Source organism: Octodon degus, unplaced genomic scaffold (genome assembly GCF_000260255.1).
Source record: "Octodon degus isolate 3935 unplaced genomic scaffold, OctDeg1.0 scaffold00033, whole genome shotgun sequence".
In the NCBI taxonomy this organism is placed as follows: Eukaryota; Metazoa; Chordata; class Mammalia; order Rodentia; family Octodontidae; genus Octodon; species Octodon degus.
In genome coordinates this window covers 14,749,922-14,761,728 of record NW_004524609.1, presented here as the reverse complement: position 1 = coordinate 14,761,728, position 11,807 = coordinate 14,749,922, and the positions used below count along the sequence as shown (strand labels likewise).

The 11,807-nt window shown below is 55.6% G+C and overlaps 1 protein-coding gene across 1 annotated transcript; it reads right to left on the bottom strand.

Annotated features, from left to right (window-relative positions):
* Positions 1 to 360: 360 nt before the first annotated feature.
* Cdr2l (cerebellar degeneration related protein 2 like) lies at positions 361 to 10,724 on the bottom strand. Its single transcript, XM_004630085.2, has 5 exons — positions 10,205 to 10,724; positions 4,135 to 4,247; positions 3,766 to 3,914; positions 3,123 to 3,287; positions 361 to 2,051 (listed from the first exon to the last, which is right to left on the bottom strand). The coding sequence occupies exons 1-5, from the start codon at positions 10,281 to 10,283 to the stop codon at positions 1,160 to 1,162; spliced, it is 1,398 nt and encodes a 465-aa protein (XP_004630142.1). The 5' UTR covers positions 10,284 to 10,724; the 3' UTR covers positions 361 to 1,159.
* Positions 10,725 to 11,807: the final 1,083 nt, after the last annotated feature.

Genomic DNA, 11,807 nt, shown 5'->3' with positions numbered 1-11,807 from the left:
ACCCCTGAAGGACTGTGGAGGGCAAGCTGGGGACCTGGGCATCTCTTAGCTGAAGTGTAACTCTTGGAAGCCTTACATCAGAAGACTGAAGCCCAGACCCAGCTGGGCTTCACAAGCCTCTGCCAAGGTGGGAGGTAAAAGCAGGCATTTTACAGAAGGGAAGTGAGAACTTGTCCCTCATCCCCATCCCCATCCGGTGCTGTTCAGTGTGGGTGAGAATCTTGGTAGTCCCCAGGGAAGGGGATCAGGGATGGACGCTGGCACCACTCGCTGATGGCACGTGACCAGGACATTCTGCAGATGTGGTCTGCATCAATGTAGCCAATGTAGCGTGAATGAGACATCATGGTCCCTGAGATGGGGGCAGGTGCAGGCATGAGGACTGGGATTCCCTCCATCCTGGCCCCTGGTAAGCTCAGGCCCAGACACCACTTCTGGGACTGGAACTCAGGGAAGCTGGCTCTGAGAGACACAGGGGTATTTGTGTATGGCTGTCAAGGGGCTCCCCTGTCCCCTATTGGTTATAGATCTACAGTGGACTGACGGTTCTAGCCAGTTTGGAGCCGGGCATTCAAGGCCAGGGCAAGGCTTTCTGCTTTGCAAAGCAAGGACCATGTGTGTCCTGCTCAGGACTCTGGAGGAGGGACAGCTGGTGTGCTAGGGAATGACAGTGCGTCACAGCCGGTGGGAAGCAGTGTGTGGTCCAGGGGACCCTAGGAACCTGCAACGTCGGCTCCTGGGGTCCCCTTTCAAGTGTTTCCAGTTGTGGCAAGCGGTCAAGGAAGATCTTGCATTGCAAATCTGGCAGAAAAACTGAATTTGGAAAAACAACAACACAAAAGCCAACTAATCCAGAGTGGCTTCCGGAAGCCTGGCCCCATCTGAGGGCGAGGCCCAGGGTCAGGAAACCAGGAACAGGGAGAGCTTAGGAAGCCCCGGGCAGTGGGTATGTTTGGCTTTGAAACTGAGCTGTGTCTTTAGGTGGAAGCGGGTGGCTGGGTCCATCCATGGGAAACATGCAGTGTCCCCAGATCAGAGAGGTTTCTGTTCCTTGCACACTGATGGAGGCCACCTGCTGGGTCATATTGCTGCTAAAGGACTCTTATCTGCCACCGGCTGTGTGGCCTGAAGCCCAGGGAGGATGCAGGCCACGAAAGGGTCACTTGCTGCTGTGCGTCTTGACTTTGGTGGCATTGATGTCAGCCTTGGTCTTCTGGATCCGGGCAAAGATCTCCTTGAAGAGTGCCTTGTATTCTGGCTGGCTCTGCTCCAACCGCTTGTCCACGGCCTCCACGTGCTGGCTCAGGCTCTTCTCCCCCGCCTTGGCCTCCCCTTGGCCGTCCTCGCCCCCACACAGGTCCCTCCATGAGCTGTCTCGGGAGATGGGCCTCGAGGTCTGCACGCCCGCGTGCCGCACCCCCGCCCCGTGCTGCCGGCACTTGCTCAGCAGCTCTTCGTACTTCTCCAGCAGCGCGTGGTACTGTTCGTCCACCTCCCGCAGGATGGACATGCCGCGCCTGCGCACGCTGTTGGCGTGAAGCGTGAGGTGACCCGCGTGCCGGCCGGCAGGGTCTTTGGCCACGATGGCATTGAGCGCCGTGTCGCTGCAGCTCTTACGCACCGCGTGGCCTGGGGAGGCAGAGGGTGAGGAGACACCGTCCTGAGCGCCAGCCTCATCCCCGCTACCTGGCTGGGGGTCGTCAGCCTCAGGGGCCTGAGTGAGGGGTGCCAGCAGTGCCTCAGCGAGGTGGTCGTCCCGGCCTAGTAGGTAGGTCTTGGCCTGCTTCATCTGCTGCAGCTCCAAGAGCTCGGCTTCCAGTTCCTGCACGCGCAGGCGGCAGCCCTCCATCTCACATAGCTGTCGCTCCAGCTCCGTGTACTCCTGCAGCACAGCCGTGTACTCCCGCTCTGCCCGCTCCTTGCGCTGCCGCTCCTGGCTCACCTGGGAGCGCAGCACCCCCACCAGGGTCTGCAGCCGCTCGTTCTCCTGCTCCAGAGGTCGAGGGCCCAGCTCCAGGGAGGAACTGTGCAGGCGGAAGGCATCCTCGCACCTGCCGGGAAGTGGGGCATGTGGTCACCGGTCAGGCGTCCAGCCCAGCCTTGGACATCGACTGGCCGCCCAGTCATCTCCACCCCTCTTTTCCCTGGAGGCTGAGCACTGGGAACAGCTTCAGCTAGGGTCCCTGTTGTCTCCTGGCTCTGCAGTGGTAGGCAGGGCTGTTTTCTCCCCACTCCTTGTCCCTGGATGATCCAGCCAGACAGCCCCCTCCATATCTTCTAAATTCCAGTGATCTCCCTCAGCTTGCCCCAAGGCCTGGAGATGGTGCAACTCTAGGATGCTTCAGATTCCATATGGTTGTTCTTCTCCAGCGACCTCCCCTCTATTATTCTATGCAAGGATCCTCTTTTTTTTTGAGACAGGATCTTGCCATGTAGCCCAGGCTGGCCTGGAACTCACAGTGATTGCTTTGGCTCAGCCTCCCGAGTGTTGAGATTACAGGTGTGCACCACCATGCCTGGCTAAGGACTCTATTAAAGCACCCACTAAATAACCAATTTGTGCTAGGTGTGTGGTTCACACCTGTAATCCCAGTACTCCAGGACGCTGAAGCAGGAGGATTATAAATTGGAGTCTAGTCTGGGCGATTTACTGACTTAGTGAGACCCTGTCTCAAAATTTAAGAAGAGGTACGAGGGGTCTGGGATGAAGCTCAGTGTGAAAGCCCTGGGTTCAATCCCCAGTACCACAAAACAAAATCTGTCCCAGTTTCCCCCAGTGCTGGGGATGGAACCCAGGACATCATGCATGTGAGGCTAGCCCTCTGCCACGAGCTACACCACCAGCCTGCATCCTTTTTCTTTGCTTATGAACTTCAATTTTCTCATCTGAGTAGTGGTCTGAAAAAGTCTGCGGTAGGTGACAAGTGCTGAATTAGCCCAGAGTGGCACAGTGCCAGTGCTCCAGAAATGCAGTTGTTGTCATTGTCCCTGGAGGCAGCCTCACGGAGGCTCTCCTGGACAAGGCCCCAAGGCTCCTTCCTGCCCGCTGCCTGGTGTCCATCTCCTCTTCCCACCCCTGGCTGGCCGTCCCAGGACTCAGAGACACCAGGCCCCTCACCTACCGTGGGCTGGTGCACAGCTCCTTGAGGCAGGGGAAAGTGTGGATTGTTCGCCTGCGTTCCCGCTTCTCCCGGCGCATGCGCAGCTGCTCCAGACCCCTCAGCTGCTCCACCTGGGCCTGCAGCTCCTCCACCTGGGCCTGCAGACACTCCACAGTCTCTGTCAGCCTAAGGTTGTTGGGTGGGGCCACACAGGGGAAGGTTTTCCTCTGTGAAGTCAAGTAGGGAACTTTCTGCAACCCTAGGAGCTACCCTTCTTCCATGCCTCCTGGGGCACACTGATCACACCTCATCTAGTCCCCTCAGAACCTTGTATACCCCTCTATCATGTATCATCCAGCACCTTGCTACAGTATTTACATCCTGCCTTCTCTCTCTGCCGGGAACTCCTAGCAGGCTCTCTGCATCCCCATGACTGTATCTCCAGTACCTACAAGCGAGCCTGGCACATACATGGTGCTTAAAGAAGGGTCAAGGCCTGAATGTCAAGCCATGCAAAATTGACAAAGGCAAATTCACTACCATCCTGGGGTCCTCAGGCTGGGCCACTGGAGGAACGACCAAGTCACCCCACCGGTGCATACACCCAGGTGCACCTAGGCCTCGGCCTCCCTCTTGCCCACCCCAACCTCAGCCCAGCCCTTACCCGTGGATCTTCTGCTGGGCAGCCTTACTCTCCAGCACCAGCCTCTGGTTGGTCAGTTCCAGATCTCGGGCTGTCAGGTCCAGCTGCTCGTACACTTTGGCGTGCTGCTCGTTCACATGCCGGAGCATGTCCAGCTGCTTGGTTAGGTACTACAGGGTGAGGGGTGGACTGGAGTAAACTTTTAGAATGGGTCAGGGGTAAATGCCTCCTCCCAATGCTAGAGACAGAGGACTGACAGGGGAGCCTGTTGGCTGCATAGGTTAGGACCTGCTCAAGGCTGTTGACACAAGCCTGTGTCTACGAAGAAGATGCCTTTTGCAAAGTTAGCACCCAGACCAAGGGCACGTGAAGGGCGGGGGGAGCCCCCACCTCAATCTCTTGCACTTGCTCCTCGTTTGTGGAATACATCTGCTGTAGGGACTCCTCCAGCTCCTTGTTCCTCTCCAGCAGTGTCTTCCCAAGCTCTGCAGCCAAGTGTAAATCTGGAGAGGGGGCCAGAAGGGGACACACACCAACAGGAGACAGTCAGAGGACCCCCACCAATGCTCTAGGCATTATTATGGGCTTGGCCTGGGGACTCCAAGGCAGGCTGCTCTCAGGAAGCCTTCAAGCCAAGGAGGAGGAGGAAGCCAGAGCTAAGCCTTAATACCGCTGTCTCTTCCCTCTACAAAGTCCTCTCCCAGACATACTGCCGCCTCTCCTTCCTCAAGCCTGCGCTTAAATGTCACCTTCTCTCAGGCGTCTCCCAACTGTGTGACTCAAGTCACCGCCTCTCCCTGCCCTGCTTTCTCTCCCCTACTTAACTTTTCTCTAGCATTTAACACCACCTAAATTACAGGACAAGATACCTATTTATCTTGCTCATCTCCCCCTTCTAACTGTGAGCTCAGGGTGTGGGGATCTTTATGCTTTGGCCACTGCTATTCCTAAGCTCCAGGACAGTACATGGCACTGGTGCCACCACTCCGCAGTAGCTCCCCTGCATATAATCCCTAGTACTGACGAAACAAAGCAGAACTCTGTGTGTGTATGGTGTTGGGGGAGGGGAGAAATAGGGCAGAGGAAGGAAAATATACCACCCACAGAAAGGTGCTGTTAACCTTTTGATGGCCATCCTCCCAAACAGTACTCAAAGGGTCCATAGATCTGCCCCAAACTGAAAAAGTTTAGTCTTTTTTCTTTATAAGGTTCTCTCTTAAAATGTCCTTCTTCTAGGCTAATGGTGGAAATCTGGATTAAGATGTGTAAATGCAACTCCTCCAGGGCTCATATAATGTGGTTCAGGGACTGAGCTCATTCTTGCTTTCCCTTCCTAGACACAGTGATAGTTCCGGGTCTTTAGAGGACAGATGGGCCTTTTTTTCCCACCTGGGAAGTTCCATAGATATGGTTGGTTCCATGGAGCCATTTGCTACACATCAGACAAGTCGAGGCTGGGGATTCCCCTCTTGGATGAGCCCGGAGAGCAGGGACTCTGGGATTGCAATTGAGAAAAGAGCCATGGCTTGCTTTCAGCCAAGCAGGGCAAACTCATCTCATCATATGAAAGACAGAGGGGCTAGGCATGGTGGTGCATGCCTGTGCCTATCATCCTCTCAGTAGACTGGGAGGCTGAGGCAGCTCTAGCCCAACCTAGGCACTTCAGGGACTTATTAAGACCCTGTCTCAATATATAAAAGAGGGGCCTGAGCAGTTACCAGTCCCGAACAAAAGACCAAGCCGCTCATCAAGAACAAACCTGGAGCCTGTCCCCATGCTCAGAAGTGAGTTTTTGAAATAGCCCAGGCAGGCCAGGCATGTTGGTATGTGCTTGTAATCCCAGCACTCAGGAGACGAGGCAGGAGAATCCTTGCATGTTTAAGACCAGCCTGGGCTATCTCGTGAATTCAAGGCCGGCCTGACCTACATAGTGAGACCCTGTGTAACAAAACAAGCAGTAAATAAATAACATGGGGAAGTGAAACAGCCAGAGTGGCGACTCCTTGGCTGGCCTCAAGCCTGGGTGTCTTGGGCAGGCACAGCACAGCTGCCACCCCAGAGCCTGGGGTGGGGTGGGGAGAGGCCACCAAAGCAGCTGTCCCCGAGAAAGCACAGCTACTTTTTGTGAACCAGAGATGAAAACTAGCCTCAGGCAGTAAACTGGCTGCTGAGGACGCCAAGAAGTACTCGTCACCTGATGTGAAGCAAGTACAGGATTATGGACACTTGCTGTGAGGACTTAAGAAGGGCACATCAGGCCGGTGTCTGACAGCACCCCCAAGGCATGACGTTTGATGTTACGATTGTTGAACTGCTGTGTTTCGTCACGTGCTTGGCCATAACTGGGGGCCTGGCAAGATCACCCGGCTCGTGATGAGCTAGCGGCGCCACCTTCCTGTTTCCTGGGACAGGATGATAAACACGCAGCTCACCCTCATCCAGTAGCCCATAATGCTGGTATAAAGGCAGAAGACTGAACAGGGTTGGCGGCACATGCCTGTAATCCCAGCTATTAGCAAAGGCTAAGGAAGGAGGATTGTGAGTTTGAGGCCAGCCTGGACAGCAAGAGCCTGTCTCAAAAAGCTGACAAAACAAAACAGTTCAAGGACCACCCCTTGAATGCTTCCCTCCTTGGAACCATGACATGGGCTGAGAAGCAGCCATGACTCCCAGTAAGAGGCCTGCGTAGAGTCCTGCAGCTTAACCAGAATCCCAAACCACAGAGTCTGAGAGAGATAAGCAAAGGCCAAGTGCGCTTGCACCATCAGGGACATGTGGCACTCCTGCAGCCCACAGGCTGGGGCAGATACACCTCACCATGAATGGGGTGCGGGGGGGGGGCAGTGAAGACAGCCCCAGGAAGGCCGCGGATGTGGTATGGAGGAAGGGAGACAGCAGGAGCTGCTGGAGTATTGGGGGGGCGGAACTTCAGTCTGACTCAGGGAAACTGGATCGCACACAAGGCCAGCTAAGCTGCTCAGCACTGTTGGAGGGATCACAGGAGGGGCTGAAGCTGCAGGGCAGGGGACTTTATAGAGGCACCTGCTAGGGGAGCACACCAGCTCGCTGAGGGCTGATACAGGCTTCCAGCTCCGTGGAGGGAGTGGGCTAAGATGGGGGTGCGAGTGAGCAGCAAACAGCCTGTGAAAGCCAGCTCAGGGGGCCCCAGGGCACCAAGCCAGGGAAGATGCTGACTCTGGGCTGATCCCTCCTTCCCCTGTCCGGACCTTGGGGTTTTCAGGGCTCTCATTCAGGGGGCTTTAATGGTTTTATCTTAAGCAATGTCCTAGAGGCCTGAGGGGGAATGGCAGGGAGCCCCAGGGGTGTCTCTGAAAAGAAAATGAAAGCCCAGCACTCTGGGAGGCTAGGGCAAGAGGATCACAAGTTCAAGCCCAGGCTGCGTAATTTGATGATAGTGAAATCCTGCCTCAAAAAAAATTTTTTTTAAATGTTGTTTTCTTTGCTTTTACTTTTTTAATAGAGAAACTTTTAATAAGGGCTGGGAATGTAGCTTAATGTGAAGGCCCTAGGTTCAATCCCTAATACTGGAAAGGAAGAGAGGAAGTGAACGAGACAGAAAGAAACACAGAAGGAAAGAAACTGCAAAATCACACTGCCCTGCCTGACTGGAGTCAGTGAAGTGGCGTAAATGAGTAAAATGGAGTCCACCATTGAGGTGGGATGGGACAGGGAATGGCCACAGGGAAGAGACAGAGGGAAGGGGTGTGGGACTGACGTGGAGGACACCAGCTATATCCTGGTAGGCAGGAGCTCATAGTGCCTACAGCACAAATGTCAGAAACTTGGGGTCTGTAGGACTGGGGACAGCTCATGTTTGGGGTAACCAATGTAGAGGAAGGACATTCCTTTCTTCCCATGTCCAAGCCCTCCCCTGAGGTTGAGGGCTCAAGCTTGGGCTAGGAAGGGGAGGAGAGGGAAGGTACCCAGATTTCAACTTTGTGACTCAGCAGCTGTCCCACAGCCTGGACTGAGTTGTCCTCAGGGCCTGCCACACCGGGTCTAAGGTGGGGGAAGGCGGTGTGCAAAGAGAGGCCAGTACTTAATAATTAATGCATCTGTCTATTTTTACAGATGCTCATGGTAGTGGATAGAAGGAGCGGTGAATCTAGGGCCTTGCTTGTCCCAACCATTTCCTTCCAATCAAAGTCAGATAGGATATCCAAGGCCAAGCTTCTGAGAAGTTAAGTCCAGGGGCACCCTCAGGGCTGAGGAAAACAGACACAGAGGAAGACCAGATGGATGATGAGAAAACCACTCCCTGGGCCACCCAGAGGCAACCAAGGAGCAGCTGTGCAGAGGAGAATTTGGGGACAGGGTGTAGGGAAGGTGGATGCTACAGCTACTCGATCCCCACCCCCTGTGCCATATCTTTTGGCTGCCTCCCACCCTACTATCCAGCTCTCTGAGCCTGGCCCTCAGGATTGGAGGAGGGCTGGTGCCTCTGTAGCTGTGCCTGGGACTTCCTCTGCCTCCTAAAGACTCTTCCAGTCTTTGCATGTGGCTCTGGGCCTTGGTGCAAGCATCCCACCCCCCCCCCCCCCGCATGCAGGAGTCAGGGCTCAAAGCTTTCTGAGTCTCTGCTCTCACTATCTATGGGCTGAAGAGCCTGTAGAATTACTGGACAGAGTTGTTAGTTTGATCCCATTTCTGTCTTCTCTGCCAGAATGTGCAGGTCCCTGAGGGCACACTGCATGTCCCAAGATCTGCAGGATCAGTTTAGCATCGGGCCCGTGGCAAGCAGACACCTGGGTTTTGGTGAAATCTTCAGTAATTACCTCACTACTCGTTTCTTTCCTGTTCATAGGCTCCAGCTAGCACGGGCGCTGCAGATCAGCAAGGCCCAAGCATTGGAGGCCTGCTGCTCCCATCACCCACAAGGCCCCAGGACATAGCTGCTCAGCCCCACAGGAATCTTAATATCTCTCCCTCCCCAGAAGCCATCCATCTCCCACCCCTACTCCCTGGCTTCTTCCTCCCACATCTGGGCCAGGCACAGCGCCAAACCTTCATTAGGGGCACAGGAATTAAATGAGACTGCAACAGTATCAGCATCAGCTTCCCTGGGAGGTCATCTTCCCCAGAACTCAGCTTCTGGTCTTTCCTCCTAAGCCTGCCTCTTCCAGGATGGCATCCGTGGATCACTGATGCTTAGTTACCAGCAGGCCTGCACTAAGCCAGGTATGCTGGGAGGCTCAGGGCTGTGATTATCCTACCTCCCAAGATGATATGTGGCATTCAAGTGGGGTGCAAAGGTGTTTGGGGAATGGAGAGTTTTGGGGAGTGTCCATGGAAAGGGTTTTGTCACAGGCAGTGTTGGGCATCACGCTGCGGGGAGCTGAGGCTAGGGTCCAGAGCACACAGCACAGCAGTCTAGCTTAGTACCCACATGGGTCTCTGAGCCCCGATTAACCCACAGGGCAAGGACAGTGCTTCTGCATTTCCATCCTGGCTGTGTGGGGAAGTGGGTCAGGGCCAGGTAACAAAGGCACCAGAATATAGGTGGATGCCTCCTGTCAGAGCTCAGGGGCCCCAGGGGATGGAGACCAAGGCATGATGGCACACACTGCGCCAGGCTTGTGCCTACACCATCCAGGCCTGTGGGTGACTGCGGAAAGGTCACTTCTCCCCTGACACCTCCAAGAATGAGGCACCTTGAGGGTGGAGAGGATGGATTTCACTCTGCTTCAGCCAGGCCTTAGGCTTGACCCTCTTAGGCCTCCTCCTTTCTGTCCCAGCAGCCCCACCCCCTGCTCCGGGTGATGTCACTTCGGCCACCTCATCACCAGTTTCTAACCCCCTTCCAATTGCCCTCTCTGTCTTCAGATGAGGTGGTGGTTGCAAGATCCTCTCCAAATCCTGAGCCATTTTGCAGGGGCTTCTGGAGGGGAGGGGCCAGGCAACTGTCCCTCAGGATGGCCGAGACTCAACTTTCCCCTTCTTCACTAGCATGGTCCACCACACCACTCCCTTCCTGGTCAGACAGAAGCGAGTTGCAGAAACTTCCTGGGAGTCTTAGGAGCACAGAAGTCCCGGAAGAAATAAATGCGATTGGATTTGGAACGAGAGGGTGTCCCTCTGCACACAGCACCCTCCGGCCCTGAAGTCTTACAGCCAGTGCCCGGGTCTAGCCGTACTCGGGCACCTGGGCAGTTGGTGCCTTTAAGATAGGATAGGCGAGCGAGATGATGGATGACCCGTCGACTAGGGAGCTAGGAATAACCCCCGCCCCCACTTTTGCAGGTCTCCTTCGGTCCTGTCCCGGCGGCCAGCGGCCCTGTCTCCACCTCCCCTTTCTCCAGACGTGCCACTCCTCGGAGTCAAGCGCTCCAGCTCCGGTCCTGCCTAGCTCTTCCCGGGGTGATACCTCTGGACAATGGAGTAGCAGACTGGGTCGCGGGGTGCACCCTTGCTGTCCCCCAGCCCCCACCACCGCGCTCACCCTGCTCTAGGTCCTGCTGGTCATACCAGGGCTCCTCTTCCTCCGCGGAGAAGTCCTCCATCCCGGCGGCTCTTCGCATGGCCCCGCGGGCGGCGCTGGGTGGGCGCTGCGGCTGCGAAGGCGGCCGCGCGGCTCAGGGCCGGGGTGCTGGGCCCGGGACAATGCGGAGAAGGCGGGCCGGGCCTCCCGCGTCGCGTGCTCCGGCTGCGGCGTCCCCACCCACACCGCGCCCCCTCGCCATCCGCGCCGGCCGGGCGCCCACCCGGGGCCTGGCAAGCCGCTGCCGTCACGCCCGGCCGGGGATCCGCGGAGTCGGAACGCGGAGCAGCAGCTGCACAAAGGGTAGAAGGGTGGGGATGACGGGTGGGACGGAGGCAAAGAGGGCAGGGGCAGCCGGCAGGTCCGAGGCGTTAGGAGTGCGCGAGTACCGCGGTGCGCACCCCCTGCCCGACTCCGCTCCGCGCAGTCCCAGGCCCGCCTGGCGACACCCGGAGCGGCCGCCGCATCTTGGCGAGGCCCGCCCGCAGCTTCCCCAGTCGCCAGCTCCACGGGGTGGAGGCTGGCCGCCGGCGACCAATCCGGAGGGGTATGCAAACATGGAGGCGGGGCCAAAGGTGGGACCTTAACAGTGTCCTGGTTTGGGAATTGCTGGATCAGCGCGGCGGTCCTGCCAGTCTCCACCTCGGACTTCAGTTCACGTCTATCTGGTCTACCCGAAATGATCTGACGTTTACCTGTTGTGTCCTAGGTCTCCTGTTCACTACGAGTCCTCACCTCGTAGAGCAGGCTGGCCCATTGATACCTTCCATGGATATTCTTCGAATATTATTTTGCAATTACCTTAAAGACTTCGAGGGTTTAAAAGCCTATGGCCCAAAACCGCAGGCTAGGAGCAGTAAGGCGTTTGAGGGCATCTTCCAGAACTTACATTTTCCTTAAGATTCTCTCTCCCTTTCTTTGGGACCCATTTACGTCCTCTAAAAGCACACAGTTTCACCTAACAAACACTCTTTCCTTAAAGGAATTTTCAGACTCGAGATTCACGTAGCTCATTTTTTTTTACAACACGCCATGTGCTGTCCCTGACATACTCTGATCCCGTCTCTGAATAAATGCGACAATATATTCAACGCATGGCTTGTGCCCAGAATGTAGTCAGAATACCTGCAAATCCGCAAGAGGCGTACAGTGCAGGAGAAAAGTGTATAAAAGATCAATCAGACAATTCACAGAGGATGTTCAAGTGACCCAGTAAATGTAATAATGAGGAAATGCGTCAGGAAAATGCAAATTAAACTCACAACTAAATACTACTGCTGCTGTCGTTTGGATCTTAAACGTCTCCCAGAGGCCCATGCAGTTAGAGATTGGTTCCATGGCGGTGCTGTTGAGACATAGGGCCTACTGGGAGGTTGTTTGGTCACAGGGTGGTGGTGGTGGGGTGTCCCCGTGGAAGTGTCTTCCTCGTTCTCTTTATTTGCCAGCAATGATATGTGTGGCTTTGTTTCACCACATTCTCTGACCATCGTGAGCTGCTTTGTCACAGAGCTAAAAAGGCAGCAGAGCCAATGACCATAGACTGTGATCTCCAAACCTATGGATC